This window comes from Panthera uncia, chromosome C2 (assembly GCF_023721935.1).
Source record: "Panthera uncia isolate 11264 chromosome C2, Puncia_PCG_1.0, whole genome shotgun sequence".
Taxonomy (NCBI): Eukaryota; Metazoa; Chordata; class Mammalia; order Carnivora; family Felidae; genus Panthera; species Panthera uncia.
This window is the reverse complement of record NC_064810.1, coordinates 31,273,131-31,291,383: the sequence shown is the minus strand read 5'-3', so window position 1 is coordinate 31,291,383 and position 18,253 is coordinate 31,273,131. Positions and strand designations below refer to the sequence as shown.

Genomic DNA, 18,253 nt, shown 5'->3' with positions numbered 1-18,253 from the left:
TTATTGTACTGGAAGTCTGCTTACATTTGTAATTAATTCTTCTTCAAATAATTAAATGTTCAAGAGTGTGTCCAAATGACTTTCCAGATGATTTATTGGGATCTGTTCAGTCTCTGCCTCCTAAGTCCCCAAGAAATTCCTTGGGCAGCAGAAACACATACATTATTTTTTTTTAGAACACGTCAGTTTCTGCGGTGTTTTGAATCTTTAAAGATATGTTCCTTTAAAACAACTCTAACAAATTAAGTAATTAGGGTCATTTTTATTTCCACATCTTCTAGTACCAGAATATGCTTCCTTGAAATCAATTGTAGCTAATATGTATTTACATATTAATTACACTCATATATGGTGTTAAGAATTTCCTTTTTTTTTTTTCCTACTTGCTAACCAAATTACTCATAGAATTTTTCGGTTTTCATTTAACCAAATAATATCAAAGAACTTGGCCACTTGGGATAAACAAATTTCTTGTTATATGGAATGTAATAACTGTGTAAGAAGATGTAGGTAAGTAGACATGTTTTGCCCCTTTTCTACTGTACATTTGGTACACATCCTGCCTAAAGTTACTACCTATAAATATAGCAAATACTGCACATCAGCTTTTTGATATCTGTCTTGTAAACATGGCTAAAGTCATGTTAATTGTATTCATGTACAACTTTTTTTTTTAAGATTCGAGGAGGAAAGCTCATGATCACTTACACCCGCAAAAGTGATGCTGGCAAATACGTTTGTGTTGGTACCAACATGGTTGGGGAACGGGAGAGTGAAGTGGCTGAGCTAACGGTTTTGGGTAAGTGAAATTTTATCTCATCTCCTTGCTGTACAGTAGATTTCTTGCCACTTTGCAGTATCTTTATACAGGGAGAAAGAAATGACCTTCTTTAGGAGGTAGACCAATATTTTGGGTGGGTGGGAGAGGAGAGAAGACATGAGTAAAGCAGCCTGAGATAAAGTCCCCAAGCAGCCTGAGATAAAGTCCCCAAGACATGGAAAAGGGGGAGAAAACTCTAAACCTAGGGAGGGGCTTCTAGAAGAAGGGGACTATGTGGAATAATTTTGTAAGTAATATTTCAAATTATACACGTCTTCACTGAACATCTAAGATGTTTTTTTAGTTTGTTTCTCTTTATTTGATCTTGAGATGGCTTTTTCTAATTTTAGAGAGACCATCGTTTGTAAAGAGACCTAGTAACTTGGCGGTAACTGTGGATGACAGTGCGGAATTTAAATGTGAGGCCCGAGGTGACCCTGTGCCTACGGTACGATGGAGGAAAGATGATGGAGAACTGCCCAAATCCAGGTACTGATCAGAAGTTAGTGGAACAATTCATCCATTCAGAATTTCTGTGGTTCTCATCAGAGCAGCACTTGCATATACACCATTAGACTAGTCTATTCTAGACTTTTTGTTCAGGGGCCAGAAGCAGGAGAGTGTCATGCTTCCTCTGAGGGTTTCACACAGGAACTGTAGATTCTTGACCCTGCCCTGCCCAGGGACCCCTTGTAAAATGTGATATTTTTTAAACAGGCTTCTCTTCTGTTCAACCAGAGCACAATTAATAGTAATTTCTTGCATGGGAGTAGATAGGAAAGGGAAGGGAGGTACAACATTAAAGATATAGGTATGAATCAATTTAAAGAGCAAGAGTCTATTTTCTTAGCTACAACACTACCAGGGAATAGTAGAAGTCAGAGTGTCTTGATATCTGTCAAGTCTTTAAATTGGCTAAGAGCAGAGGTACACTTGCAGCCTTAGGGAATGAGACAGTGAAATGAAGCTTTCGGGTATTGTTTTTAAGCTGTCTGTTCATTCATTCAGCAAACATGTGTTGAGTCTTTGCTAGGTTTTGGGGTTACAGTGGCTTAGACATAGTTTCTGCTTTTCAGGAGCTCCCAAAGGAGATTTGTAAGGGTAGATACAGAATAACATAGCAAACCCTTTGCCACCTAAAATGTAGACTGGTGGGAGTAGGAAATCAGGAGAGAATTCTCAAAGGAAGGTGACATGTAAGCAATGTCTTGAAAAATATGTCTAAATTGAAAAAGCAAGACCAAAGAGAAGAGTGTTCCAGGAAAAGAGACATTACAACACAGACTTAAATCTGAGAAAGAACATCACACATTTTGAGGGGTAGAAAGTTTAGCATAACTAGTTCATAGGGCATGTAGCAAGAAGTTACGGGATATCAGGTTGGAGACACTGGGGCCAAATTATCAGGGGCTTTGTATCATCGACTGAAGAATTTTGAATCATATTGCATGCACAGTGATGAATCAAAGGGATTAGAATGAACAGGATTCCTTTTTTTTTTTAAAGATTTTATTTTTGAGTAATCTCTGCACACAACGTGGGCCTCCAACTTAATACCGAGATCAAGAATTACATGCTCTACTGACTGAGCCAGTCAGGTGCCCTGAACAGGATTACTTTTTAAAGAAAATAATATTTTAGTACTATGGGTATTACATTAGTACAGGGAAAATCTAGTGGCAGGGTCACCTTTGTTGTTTTTGTCCAGATAAGGGATATAGATTGCCTGAACTGGAACACGAGCTACAGACAGGGATCCATAGTGGACTGAAATTTCTTTTTTTTTAAATTTTTTTTAATGTTTATTTATTTTTGAGAGAGACAGAGACAGAGTGTGAGTGGGGGAGGGGCAGAGAGAAAGGGAGACAGAATCTGGAACAGGCTTCAGGCTCCGAGCTGTCAGCACAGAGCCCGATGTGGGGCTCGAACTCACAAACCGTGAGATCGTGACCTGAGCCATAGTCAGACACTCAACCGACTGAGCCACCCAGGTACCCCATGGACTGAAATTTCTTAGACTAAACTGATGAATTGGATGATTTGTTAGATATAGAGCTGTTGAAGGAAGATATAGGTAGATTGTATTAGGATGAGTTGGTTTATATAATGGGGTAAGCAAAGAAACTTGTACTTAACATATGAAATATGAGATACATGTGGGATATGATGTCGAGCTATTAGTCAGTTGGGATTATGAATTTAGAGCTTCAATGAAATAGGGATTAGGAATGTTTGTGCAGCTGATCAATATATAAAGTACAGTTGCTAATATAACTCATGATATTATGTAGAGTAAAAAGAGTATTGAAGTGAAACTTCAAGAGAATCCCAATATTGAGGGGGAGAGAAGATGAGGCATGGCAAGTGAACTGTAGAATAAGAGCCTGGGTTCTGGTACCAAATCTACCACTAAACTAGCGGAGAACCAAAGACAGGTTACCTTACTTTCCTGTGCCTCCAGTTTCTCATCTGCAAAATGTAGATGATACTTTATAATACTTTACATAATTATTGTAAGAATTTTAAAAGATGAAACCTATAAAACAAAGTCTGACCTATAATAAGAATTTATTTAATAGTCACTGTTAATTTTAGTTTGGGGACAGTAGCTTGAGGAAATAAATGAATAAGTGCCAGCTTTGCCCAAAATATTCTTTTAGAAAGTAGTTTAATTGTTTACCCAACGTAAATATGAAAACAGGTTCTTTCTATCTTCATGCTTGCTTAGAGGAATGCCACATTCCACCTTTAGTTTTAAATTTTCTGAAGGGAACATTGCATGTTGTTTATTTGATGCCTTAAATGGGTTATATTTCTAAATGATGGGATTTTCAAGTAGAAGGTCACTTAACTGTGCTTTTTGTGTTATGTCACTAGATATGAAATCAGAGATGATCATACCTTGAAAATTCGGAAGGTGATGGCTGGTGACATGGGGTCATATACTTGTGTTGCAGAAAATATGGTTGGAAAAGCGGAAGCATCAGCTACTCTGACTGTCCAAGGTAGGGTTTGGAGAAGCTTTTGTTGTGGTTGCTTTTTTGTATCATATGAAATATAATGTTGATATTAGAAGAAAATATTATCTATTTGAGTAGTCCACATTAAATATAGACTTCAAATAATGATATAAATATTTTATTTCAAACATAATTAAAAGAAGTTATCGTTTTCCTATGGGAGCTCTGTAAGCGTTTGTGACAGGAAATTGAATTAAGTTGTTACAATTACGGAGAGTATGTGCCTGAAATCTCTGGGTCTTCAAACACAGAGCCCTTCTAATCTTTTAATTAGATGACAGCTATCACCACGAAAACTTTTGTCTTTAAACGGAAACAAATCTACCATTCCTTCAGACCGCACGCTTTCAAGGGTCTGTATAATTCTGAACCCCAAAATAAGAGAATTCTGTTTCCCTCTAAAATGTAAGACCCATCCACAGAGTAGGGACTTTTGCCACTTTCTTTTGTACCTTCAGTCCTGTGACATAACAAACATTCAGTAAATAGTCGTTGAATGAATGAATTGCACCTGCCCTTTGCTAATTCTGATAAAGATTTATTATTTGATGTTATTGGAACCCAAATGGATGCCACATTTGATGGCTACAAGTTTTGAACGCCAGACTCCCATCTTAAACTGCTGGGCAGAAATGGTTCTTTCACTTCCTTCGTATCTATAATCCAAATGTTTCTCATTTTCATGATCCCTGTTCTCCTTTCTTCATGATGCCATACCGATTATTTCTCACTGTGTCTCATCCGAGAACTCTCCCATTTTTTTTTTTCTTTTTAGGGACAAATTCTTATTGTGGAATTTGAGAGACAATGACCTTTAAAACATACTTTGCTGGTGAATCCCTCCCCCTGTGTTTTGACTAGGGTATAGAGTAAACAGGGATTTGGGCCCTAAACCACAGCTTGTTTCTGGGTCTGACATTAGCAACACTTGGAGTTGTCACCTTTTCTGAACACTGGCTCCTCTAAGGCTATTATGAAGAAAAAGGTGCCTTTTGAGGAGTGTTTCTGTTGTGGGCTTTCTATAAAAGAGTTTTGTGGGCTTTTTACAGTTAAAAAAAAAGAAGAAAGAATATTTTCTTTCGGTCTGTAAAGCCATTATGTCCCACTTTGGGGTTTTTAGCTCAACCTCATAAAAACAAAAGGAAAGAAAGGAAAAGAAAAGATCAAGAACAAACATTGAATTTCTGAGGCCTAGACTACTTCTCTTTAATCTGAGTTAGACTTGAACTCCGTGTAAGACTAAAACTGTAAGAAAAGGAAACCCCTTTACGTTTAGAAAAAGCACAAATTTAAGAGATGTCAAATCCCAGTTCAAAAGCCCCCCAGAGGGAGTAAAAGGAGCCCAGGATAAGACAAGACATGAAAAGGTGTATCTCTCTTTAGACAGTGGTGACAGGGAGGTTGATTTGTCTATCACATTAGTCAAAGAGATATGTTTCACTTTATGTTTTAAAGTCTTTTACCTCAGGAGTCTGATGCTTTCATTAATAATACCATTTTCCTGTATGTAGAGTGGACATTGAAATCAAAATAGACTTTCTTCCTGCAATTTTATTATTTTTTTTCTTCCTGTAATTTTAAACTAAGTCCAAAGCTAATTCAGCCTTAAGTTTTCCATATGTAATTCTTACTCCCTAAGCCTGAATTTCAATGGAAATTGGGTACAAATGATCAGATCCAGAAACTAGTTTGGGAATTTAGAATATTTTACTTCAACTGCATTGGGTTTTCTATAAACTTATGAAATATCTGTATAGTGCTGAGAAGGCATTCTTTTATTTAAATATTAAAATAAAATATGCATATTAACATCACTGTTAAAATATCTTTAACCATTCTAGAATAATATACATAAAATGCTTAAGAAAGTAACATGATTCCCAACTGCAGAAGATAACTAATCAAAAAAAACAGGAAACTTTTCAAAGGAAACTTGAGAAGTTGTATTTTTTTTTTCATTCGAGACTGAATACAGAAAAATACTACGTACTACAAGGGAAACTAATTTCAAATGAATCTATTTGATAGCAGGAAACAATTACAATAAGAAATTCAGTAGTGTAGTTCTTGATTTCTATATTTTATTTGTGGTTCATTTTTAACAGGAACTATTGGAGTCAGCATGGGCTCAAAAATAATCTTCCTTTCCTTTACCCTCATACAATAAGTATTTAATTTTGGGAGGTGATGTTGGGCAACAAAACTTTGTTCTCCATATAGAAGTTACTGGAAAAAAAAAATTCTTAAATATGGGTGACCATTGGATTTCATCCCCAGTACAGATATGATTAGTTCTAAAATTTAAAAAATAAACTTGACTTGGAATCACTTCTTTCTTTCCATTTTTTTTTCTTGAAATCCCAATTCTATTTTCTTGGAAATTCTACCTGTATATATTCTTTAAATATTCTTTCTAAGAATTATTCTGTTTTTTGTACTAGTATAGTCTTCGTAGTGGTTAGCATCGTACTGGACATATAGGAGGTGTATTATCTAATAAATACTTGTTCCAATTTGAAATATGAATATGGACTTCAGCCTCTGCTTGAGTGGTAAAAATATCATAAGGACATCCTATGGTAAATTCAGAAAGCTACCAGTGGCTTTGATTCTGAATGCTAACAGTTAGGTTCTGTTGGATCAAATTTGAAGATATGGCCATCTAACAATGGCTGCCTAGTAGTCTGTGTTTGAAAGGGACTAGAGCTAAACCTAGGACTAGGCAGAGTGTCCTAAACTTATCTGAAGTTTGTTATCTGAGCTTACTTACAAATCTATACTTACTAAATCTTATTAAATACACCACCTATCTGGAATGCCCTTGGAGAACCTAATTCAAGAAATCTGTGTCTGAACACAGAAAGTTGTTATTTTATTTTATTTTATTTTTTGGTTTGTTTTTGAAAGTAAGCTCCATGCCCAACCTGGGGCTTTAAGTAATGACCCCATGATCAAGAGTCGCATGCTCTACCAACTGTTTTGGCCAAGTGCCCCTTTATTTTTTATTTTAAACAAGCAAGTCCATGAATCCCTGGAATAAAGACATACTTGAACTGAAAAAAAAAAAATTAAAGGACTTTAAAATTTTTCTTTAGAGTTTGGGTATTATCAGAGCTGGAAGAAATGTATTACAAAAAATTGTGTAGCTAAGAGCATAGACATTAGAGTCAGAATTTAGCAGTTTCTATCATTTACTAACTGTGTGACCTAGAAAAGGTGATTTAAACTTCTTGAACCTCAGTTGCCCTGTGTATAAAATGGTTATGGTGGGGCGCCTGGGTGGCTCGGTCGGTTAAGCGTCCGACTTCGGCTCAGGTCATGATCTCACGGTCCGTGAGTTTGAGCCCCGCGTCGGGCTCTGTGCTGACAGCTCAGAGCCTGGAGCCTGTTTCAGATTCTGTGTCTCCCTCTCTCTCTGCTCCTCCCCTGTTCATGCTCTGTCTCTCTCTGTCTCAAAAATAAATAAACGTTAAAAAAAAAATTAAAAAAAAATGGGTATGGTAATACCAACCTCAGAGCCTTTATAAGGATTAAATTAAATTATATATAAAATTATTTAAAATATTGTCTTACAAAGTATATGTTTTGTAACTAAGAAGCATTATATTCGTATTCATATCAATTCATATTGATAGCTTTATTGCTTATTTTAATAATTACTGGTTATTTAGTACTGTTCAGATAATTCTAGACAGATAGGGTTTTTCTTTTTCTGCTATTGTAATTGAGAAATTGAACTAATACAGTCATGATAATTATTCAAAACTCTTCTCAAATATAAAGTATTACATTTTCATTATAAAACAAAATATGAAACAAAATTTATTGGCCTTTTTGGTAAGTGGGTTTTCTGTGTGTGTGTGTGTGTGTGTGTGTGTGTGTGTGTGTGTGCGTGCCATCAAAGCTCTGGTGCTAGATTTACATTGAACTTTTGCAAAATAATTAGATAAATTAATGAAAATAATGACCATTAGGCAATAGAAATCATCAAAAACATTACATTTTATGTTCGATGGATTTGTTGTTTTGTTATGTTTTCCAATCATTTGGATTCTCAGCACCTCAGGTTACCTTTGCTTAAAATAGGGTGTTTCCTGGTAATTCCTTCCAAGACCTGGTCATATTCTGAAAAACTACTTATTCTTCTTTATGACCACCTGGAAGCTTCAATTAATCAATCAACCCATGAATAAACTATGAGGTCACACCCTGTTATTAGCAAGTAACAGCACCCCTAAGACCTATACCACATACATATCTTAATGTGACATTGGATGGATTACTTCTTCTGGAGCAGGCAAACACCAAGTTATCGAGCCAAACCAAAATATTGATTATTTATAACATAGCAGATTTTATTTTACTCTTGAAATAGGCAAATAATAATAAAATTTGTCAATATTAAGAAGTTTTCGGGTTCCCTGGGTGGCTCAGTCGGTTGAGCATCCGACTCTTGATTTTGGCTCATGATCTCACGGTTTGTGGGTTGGAGCCCTGTGTCAGACTCTATGCTGGCAGTGCAGAGCCTTCTTGAGGTACTCTCTCCCTCTCTCTCTGCCCCTCCCTGCTCTCTCTCACAAAATAAATAAATAAACTTTTAAAAAATTTAAAAAAAAGTTTTCAGTTAAAAATATGTGCAGCCTGGGCTCCATAAATATTTAGGCAGTTCTTCAAAAAGAATATCCAGATTCCTTTAACTTGCATGTCAGTTTTGGTATATCATTGAAACTGATTGTCAGAATGAAACGCAAAGACTGCAGTAATTTGATTTTCTTGAAAAATAATTAATGTCAATTATATAACCAATAAAAATGGTGAAATAACACTGTTTGGAATGATTAAAACAGAAAAGTGTTTCCACTTAACTCCCAGTTAACCAGAAAATTCAGCTAGCGTAATATTCTCTTATTCAGTGGAATAATTTGTTTTGTTATCTATAAATTTAAACTTACATCAATGTTATTATATTTATACTTAATGTGTGTCTGCCCCTACTTTCCTTCCATGTGTATAATGTCTCCACACCTCCTCAAGAATTCTCTTTGTGAACCTAAAATACACACAAAACATCAGGCATCTTTTTAATATCATCTCAGTTTTGATCAATTGCATTGTTATATTTGCAGTTTAATGTCTCAATTTGACAAGTGTCAGGATTGTAGGCTCTGTCTTGGTAGGAATGAATTCTCTTCTGAACTTGTGTTTTATATTGTATGATGACCCCATCTTTGAAGGCAAAAGATATATACTGTGGTATTAATAACCATTTCATAGGTTGTAACATACCTATAAAATATAAAATCTAACCAGAACAAAATAGATGCATAGAGGCTCCCTGCCAGGTTTTTAAACAGTGTGCCATTGAAAGGGCTAAAATTTATGCCTCTGCTTGGTGTTCTGAGAATGGTCACAGGTTTGTTTCATATTATTTTACTATCGTAATCTAAACCTATTTATTAGGCCTCTGTTAGATGTTTGCCAGGTGGACCCTGAAGTTCTTGAAATCACATGATAGCTAAGTTTTATTTTTTACTGGTTTTTATTTGTGAACCAATTCATGGTTAATTTAAAAAGTGAGTCCCCGCCCTCCCCCTCTCCCTCCCCCACAACATACATTCACTTTGGTTGAAGTTAGCCTTTGGGAAAAGCATCGTGAATACAGCTTCAATGCACTAAATGAAAAATAAAGGAAGAAAAATAATTTTACTTACTACAGGATTAATAACAAGCCCTTTGAAATGAGTAATTATATGTTTATGAAGACAGTCATGTTGATAACTTTTTACATAATTCCATTTTTGAGGAGTGCTCTCCCGAGGGAAAGGTAGAGGATGAGGCCACACAGAGTTTAGTTTAAACTCCGCATTTCTCCCATATCCAAGTCTGTGCTCTGCCTCTAAGAGTCTGTCTGATTCTTTGCTTCAGTGATATTCATTGCTTAAACAAGGCAAACTTGAGGGCATTATCAATCTTTCCACTCCCTTTGCAACTTTATAGATAAAGCAGCTATTATTACTGTCACAATTTTATTTCCAAAGTGAATTTGTGACTCTGTCACCAGAATGATCATGTTCCCATCACTGTGTCTGTCACAGGAAACCAGACTGAAAACAGACTTCCATACCCCAGCCATTCTCCAAGCAATCACATTTTATCTTTGCTGAGTTGAACCATTAAGAAAATCTAATCCCACTTTTGTTTGTCTGTCTTACAATAGGAACTAAAAAAGACACTTAGCCCCCTCTTTTCCCTTAGCCCTGAGTGCTGGGCCAGTCCGACACAGGAAGCTGGACATTTAGATCTTACTTCACACCTCACTGCACTCCTCTGCAGACCGCTCATAGGGACCAGTTATTCTTTGAAGCTCAAGAAACAGTTGCTTTTCTGCCCTTTCAGCAGCAGCTCTGTTAAAAGAAAAGGCAGATGCCAAACATCTCTAAACCAGGTGATGCTCTGCTCCCAGACGAGTGGGATTTCTGTGAAATCCCAGCTCTTTTCTGATAAGTGCTTGTCCGTTTTTCTTCCTTTGATGTGAAATGACTCCATTCTCTCAATTTCGTCACCTGTTTTATTTTTTTAGTGATAATATATGGTACCGTGAATGACATTGCTGTCTCTTTAAATTTATTGTTGGCGCACAGTAGGAATATTCAAATGAATCCTCAAAAGGATGTGCATTCAATTCCGTTCTGAAGAATTGTTAGTTGTCTGGTGCTTCCCATAAGTATTTATGCCTACTATGCAATGAAGGAACAGAGTGCTTCCTCATTAGGATTGATTAGCCACTGACAGCTTCTGGAAGGCTGAGCCTTAAAGTCTGAGATTGACATGAGACCAGGGAGACACAAAGGCAGAAAAAAAAAAAAGACCCACACTGTCTTTTGGCTGACTTAATTGCTGCTAATGGGATGTTTCCTAGAGCTTCTCTCCTTGCTGCTGGTGAACCACATGCTTCAAACAAGCAGCTTTGCTGAAATATCTCGGGTGCTACAGTTTATGATTGACCCTTACTTCGTGTCCCAATGAACTAGGAATTGAAGAGCAGTTATAATTTTCAGTAAAACAAGAAGCAGCTGTCAGAGGCTTGTCTAAGCTTTCAGATTTCTACTAACCCAGAGTGTGAGTATTAATTCACAGGAAATAATAGTGATGCAGTGAAAATGGGAGCAGAGAAGGAGGCAGAAAGTGAATTCTGTCTTGTTTGCATCAGTGGAGGCCAGGACAGCCAGCAGCTACATGCCAGTAGATAGATAGCTCAGGGGCTGGATGGGGGTCATGCTTGACTCTCACACTTCTCCCATGTCAGTGGTCACAAAATCCTACTTGTTTTTGCCTTTTAAATATTTCTTAACCCTCCCACCACCCCTCTCACCTTCACATCACTATTTTCATTCAGGCCTTTGTCGTCTGTTAATTTCTAATCGGTTTCCTCGCCTCCATCTTGCCCAGTGGAACCCATTCTCCAAACAACAGGTTCATCCATCTAGAATACATATCTGAACATTGTCATGGTTCCATCTCTCCAGGGTAAGACCCAAGATACTTAATAGTGCTCCTCTTGACCACTCAGTCCCCTCTCACTACTCCCTTCAGTGAAGGAGCACTCCATTGTTTACTTTTTTTTCCATGCACTACCACCATGTGGCTTACCTCCGGGCTTTTATGTTGGTCCCTTGGTCTAAAATGCCCTATCCTCTACCTGCCCTGTCTTCTACTTGCTAATTACTCCTTCCTTAGACTCAGCTCAAGTAAGCATCCTCAAGGAAGCATGATACACAGGCCTCACCCATGAGCAGGTCAGGGATCCCCCCTTTGATGTACCTGCTGGGTGCTGTTTGCTACCCTTGCTGCATTTCAGTGTTTGCCTCACATGACTCTGAGTTCCCTAGAGGAACACTGTGTTCACTTTGTCTTCTCAGTCTTTGGGGCATCCTTGGTGCTCATATCACATCTTCTGTGTGGGTGAATCAAGGGCTGCACTGATACATACCAGCTGTGGGATCCTGGGAAAGTCATTCAGTTTGTCTGAGTTTCAGTGTTCTCTTTTGTTGAAAAATATATATATACATATAATGTAAACATCAGTGAACTGATAGGAGATAAAATAATAATTAACAAAATATTTCTATGCTCATAAAAGTGGTTTGAGTATTATGAAGTGCTTATGCAAGAGCAATTGTTATGACTACTTTTCTCATCAGCTCCTTCCAAAACAATTAAAAATCCATCAGATTCTCGGTAATATTTATTTTTTCCATAGAGATTTGAGTATTTTGGTAGCTGATTAATGTAGAGTTTGGTGAGCGTTTTCTTTTTCTGCAAATATAATTTTCAGTGGCTCCTTAGGATTGAGATCTATATTTGAAAATTAATTCTTAATATTTCTTCGGACAGTCTTTTAAGGAGACATCTTTTTTTTCCCTGCTACTGTTAGGAAGCATTCTGTAGAGTAGAATTGCAGTCTTGAGGTGCCTGAGTGGCTCAGTCAGTTAAGCATCTGACTTCGGCTGGGGTCATGATCTCACGGTTTGTGAATTTGAGCCCCGCATCGGGTTCTGTGGTGATAGTTAAGAGCCTGGAGCCTTTCGGATTCTGTGTCTCCCTCTTTCTCTGCTCCTCCCTGGCTTGCTCTCTGTCTCTTTCCCTCAAAAATAAATAAACATTTAAAAAAAAAAAGAATTGCACAGGGTTTTCCTATTAGTAAAATAGCGGTAAAATATCTCCCTCATAGGATTGCTGTGGGTGATTCAGTGAGCTAATAGATATGAAATGCTTAGCACATTGTGTGAACCATTTAGATGCTCAATGAAACTAGAAGGTGATATGAAGGATGATGATTAGGGGGAGCTGACTTCAGTGATCTATCTTCATGTGTCAGAATAAAAAATTCGTATGTCTTCAGTGCTCTTAGCTGCCTATCCCTAGCTGTATAAAGAGAGTTAAGGTCTGAGTCACATGTGTGTCTCCTAAAATATTTTACATAGTCACACAATAAACACTTTTCAATAAACAAGGCTTCTATAATTGTGGTTTAAAATGTTAATTTTTATTCTAGTTTCTTCAGGCAACAATGGATAAGTGAAGTATAATACAAAAAAAATCTGCATTTAGTTAAAAATACTCTTTTTTGTATTAATTATGTGTATTTGGTTAGTGTTTGCAACACAAATAATAAATTTGGCCTTTCTGATTAAACAGATCCATAATTTACATGATACCCTTTGATCTTAAACATAATTATTACCAATCCTGGTATGTTTAATGCTGCTAAATTTCCTGATAGAATGGATGTTATTGAAAACCTTCATAAATATAGTCTATATTTTGGAACAATTAAATTAACTGGCGATTTAAAAAAAAAATGGATAGATGGTCTCCACTAAAAGCTTCCATATAACTTAGAAGTTTGATAGTCTTGAAAATAGATCAGAAGGCATAATCCATTAAAAGAAATGTGTATTTGCATGTGTCTGTGCATTTCACCATTTTCTCAGATGTACAGTACAGCTTTGAAGATAACCAAACCACATTGTGTTAATCTCACACATTGTAACATACTGTGTGTATGTGACATTTTTTTAATAGACCACTAGATAATTATTTCAGAATGTAAAATTAAAATGTAGGTAAAATTAAAACAATATAGCTTACTGTGGATTTTACTGCCAGTAGTAGGGGATAAACTTTAATAAACTTAAAGAACAAACTCTCTGGGAAAAAAAAAAAGCCTATTTTGTAAATTTGTAGTTTCCTTAAATAGGGTTCACTATGTTTAGCTTTCTATCAGCATATGAGATCTTTATGTAAGAGTCATATGACTTTTTAGAGCTCGTATGATATCTAGGCATAAAAGAAGTAATGAGAGAAAAAACTGGGCCCTTCAGTCCTAAATTTCCTTTCTTTGATGTAGACTTCATTTAAATCATTTGTTGGAACAGTTTGCTTAAATTGCTGATTTCAGAAAAGCCGGCAGCATAATAGTACATTGTTTCTGACCATTAACGTGGTTATTTGAGTCAAAGCCAAAACTAATAGTGTCAAGGGGCCTTTTTCAGGTTCAAGTTAGGTTTACGATAATCCAAGATCCTGGTTAAGGACTGTGAGTTCATCAACATTTTGATGAAACACATATTATAAGACCCCCAAAGCTTTACTTGATGACTTTGAGAACCTTGATATGTGTGTGACATGTTTGCCAGACTCTAACAAGGTATAGCAGACTGGTTCTTTGGGGAACAATTCTTCATGTCATATGGCAATAATCCATAGAGGTCCGGTAAAATCAGTGGTGCTGTAGGAAACAGTACTTTAGAGCATGGGGGACATTTTATGTGTATATATTGTGTATATAAACAAAACATACATGCACATCACAATGTTGTATTTACTTACCATCTCCTGTACGTAAGTGTTGCTACTTTTAATGCTTAAGCCAAAAGCCTTACTCAAAATACCTCCCTTATAGGACTTGTCATGGCATTTTTGTGGGTTTTTTGTTGTTGTTGTCATTTGTTTTGTAGTTAAAACACTGATTTAAAAAAACCCATAGAAGATTTGAGGAGCTGATGAGAAAAAGAGATTTGCGATTGTAAAAAGCAATCCCAAGAAAGACAATGTGTGAGTGGAGACTTTTAAAGAATGAGTATTGCCAGCTGAGCTCTTTGTGAACCGGCTGAAAGTAAAATGCCATCAGCCAAGAGGTTTAATGAAGTCCCACTACAGAATTTAACAAGAGAGTGATTTGTGAGAATACCTCCCTCGCCTAGCTGTCTGATCCACTGGCGTAAATAGGACGCCAAGCTGTACTCCTGCTGGTTTTTTTCTACTGTTGGATTTGATTGAGACCCAGCAGCATTATGGCCTATGATTCCTTTCCTTTTTTTTTTTTTTTTTTTTTTTTTTTTTTGTAGGAAGGATAAAGTAAAGAACTTCTTGTGTTCTCATAGCCTTTCAGAAACAGCCATTTTAACCCTAATGACTGTTGAAGATGTGACATTCTTTTAGATTTCTTTCATTTACTCATGAAGGTTTTGGGTTGCTTTCAGTTATTTCAAACAAACTGGTATAAAATCTTAAACATTAACCCAAAGGAAAAGCATTCTCCACATGGCCTTCCTACAGAGAATTGGAAACACTCTCTTAATGTGTGTGCCAAGCGAGTATTTGAAGAAATAAGTACAGCAGTCAGGTTCAAGAAATAATTGATACATAAGATGATTCTGTGACAAATAATGACACAGCACCATACTAGTAAATAGCACATCTTGGGCCTTCCATTATCTTTGGAGCTTTTCTGTGATTTATCCATCTACATAATAGTTGGTGAGGTTTTCTTTTCACCCAGCTATATAGATAGATATAAAACTTAGCGGCTGTCTTTAGGAACCTACATTCTGAAATAATGGCGTCAATTTGGAAATATGTAATAGAGTTTTGTGAATCTATACCATCTGAATTACTCACTCTGAGAATGAAATTTAGAGAAATAAATTACTTTTTTTTGCTCTAGTCATTGATGGATAGCTCATTTTAAAACATTCATTGCTAATAATCTCACATAACTTTTAAGACATGGAATTATTTTGTGATATTGTATTTTGTGTATCATTTAATGTTAAATAATTAATTGTGAGGCAACTCATATTGATATAGTCTATTTTATCTAGAATTATTAGGACATAAAGTGAGATAATTCTCATTTAAATTTTTTTTAAGTTTATTTATTTATTTTTTTTAGAGAGAGAGAGAGAGACAGACCACAAGTGGGGGAGGGGTAGAGAGGGAAGGAGACAGAATCTGAAGCAGGCTCTAGGCTCTGAGCTGTCAGCATAGAGTCTCACATGGGGCTTGAACCCACGAACTGTAAGATCATGACCTGAGCCAAAGTTGGGCATTTAACCAACTGAACCACCCAGGTGCCCCCAAGATAATTCTTGTTTAAAAGAGAATAATCAAGGGTGCCTGACTGGCTCAGTTGGTGGAGTGTGGGACTCTTGATTTCAAAGTTGTGAGTTTGAGCTCTTTTGGGTATAGAGGTTATTTAAAAAAAAAATCCTTTCAAAAATCATAAAGAGAATAATTGTAGACTATTTGACATTCAGGGCACCTTTTTTTTTTTTTTTAATGATGAACCCGGGGACGCGTGGGTGGCTTAGTCAGTTAAGCATCTGACTCTTGATTCCACCTCAGGTCTTGATCTCAGTGTTTGTAAGATCGAGCCCCGCATCTGGCTCAGTGGTGACAGCACCAAGCCTGCTTGGGATTCTCTCTGTCTCTCTCTGCCCCTCCCCCACTCACATTTTCTCTCTCTCTCTCTCTCTCTCTCTCTCAAAATAAAGAAATATACCTTAAAAAAAATAAAATGATGAACCCAGTGATAAATTAAATATGCAAGATAATTGAAAATTTGACTTTTTTTGCATTCCTGTGTACTAGTTTTTTATTTGCTATCATTTTAAATATTTTCTGGGTAGACACCATGTAAATTATGCTAACAGTATACGTTCTTGTAGATTCACAAATCATTTTAGCATATTCCAAACATCAGGGTCATCATTAGAATCATTGCAATTTACAATTATGCAGCAGCTGGTGTCCTTTAAATGTTATTTCAGTAATTTGAAAATATAATATGCTTCTTTTTGTTTTATTGTTTCTAAAGATTTGTATAAATAGGAAGTTACTACTTTACAATATCATGCCTGCCTGGAGTTTGCAAAACTGATTAAAATACCATGAGCACTTTAACTTGCTTTTAAACTATTATTCTCAGGACTTGATAAATAATGTGCCAGTGTAAACACACCTGAAGAAAATACTAAAACAGGTATAAGACAAAATACAGCTGAGTAATTGCTTTATAACAGATTGATGAGGGTGGGAAAATCCATAAATGGTTGTTAAAGTTAGCTTTAGCTTTAGGGCATTTATTTTGTGTGGTCAATGTTGTTAGGAGAGAACTTAAAGCATTGCACAATTGAAACTGATAGATATGGCCATTTTACAAAAGTGCTTTTAAAGTTAACTTTGTGGATGGTGGAACAGGTATTTCTGTATTCTTTTAGGTCATTAGTAAAGAGATAAGGTGTCCTCTTGTGTTTTCCTTATGCTTTCTATTCCCCCCAAATATACTAATTGAAAATAAGTAATTTTGGCCTGGTTTAAGTTTCTTGGTAATAAATGTTAAGTTATAAACTTTCTGTGCTAGGTTGAGGAGATTTTGAATGTTAAACATGGATGGGGACTTAAGGCCTTATTTACTTTGGCTCTCTGTTACAGATGAGGAAACTGAAGTCAGAGATGTCTCTGTCATATAACAAACTGTGACTGTGTCATTTGATACTTGACTACATACATTTGGCATTTACAGTGGTTGTCCTAAAAGGGTGCATTCACATCACTTTTCAGAAATGAAATTGGCTGTTTTGACATTGTTTTTCTTTTTTCTAAAGATTTTATTTTTTATTTATTTTTTTATTTTTGGAGCTCAAACTCACAACCCCAAGATCCAGAGTTGCATGCTGCACTGACTGAGCCCGCCTTGACGTTGATTTTCTATGAGAATATAAAATATAACATGGTTTATTTCCCCCTCATAACCTTCTTACGTATGTGAAACCTGCTCACATCTGAGAAGAATAGTTCTATATCTATGTTAATTTTATGTATTAATGCATGAATCATGTATTTAAATAATTTTGAATTAGAGTATAATCAACATAAGACATAGCAGTTTCAAGTATATTCCAAAATGATTTGGTATTTCTGTATATTGCAAAATGATGACCATGAGAAATCTAGTGAATATTTGTCACCATACAAAATGGTGTATGTTTATTATTATTATTAATACATGGTATTTGTTTTCTTGTAATGAGGACTTCCAAGATTTATTCTCTTAGCAACTTTTAGTACAGTATTATTAACTGTGATTGCTGTGTTGTACTTTATATCCCTAGGTCTTGTTTATATGGAAAATTGTACCTTTGACCCCGTTCACTCTTTTCTCCTACCTCTTACCCCTGCCGCAAGCAACCACTAATCTATTTTCTCTGTGCTGTGAGCTTGGTATTTTTTGTTGTGTGTTTGTTTGTTTTAAATTCCACATATAAGTAAGATCATACAGTATTTGTCTACCTCTCATCCGACTTATTTCACTTACCATATGCCCTCAGTGTTCATCCATGTTGCCTCAAATTACAGAATTTCCTTGCTTTTTTATGGCCAAATAACACTCCATTGTATTTATACCACATTTATTTATCCATTCATCCAGTGTTGGTCACATAGTTTGCTTTCTTATCTTGACTATTGTAAATAATGCTGCAGTGAACATGGGGTGCATATATATTTTCCAATTAGTGTTTTTGTTTTCTTTGGGTAAATACACAGAAGTGGAATTATTGGATCACGT

The 18,253-nt window shown here is 36.0% G+C and overlaps 1 protein-coding gene across 1 annotated transcript in view; it reads left to right on the top strand.

Moving 5' to 3' along the window:
* Positions 1–18,253, top strand: part of ROBO1 (roundabout guidance receptor 1) — a 400,374-nt gene that overhangs the window by 285,194 nt on the left and 96,927 nt on the right. The window contains exons 4-6 of the mRNA XM_049628000.1: positions 679–799; positions 1,171–1,309; positions 3,698–3,825. Of these exons, the coding sequence (XP_049483957.1) occupies positions 679–799; positions 1,171–1,309; positions 3,698–3,825 (388 nt within the window). The remainder of the gene's footprint in view (positions 1–678; positions 800–1,170; positions 1,310–3,697; positions 3,826–18,253) is intronic.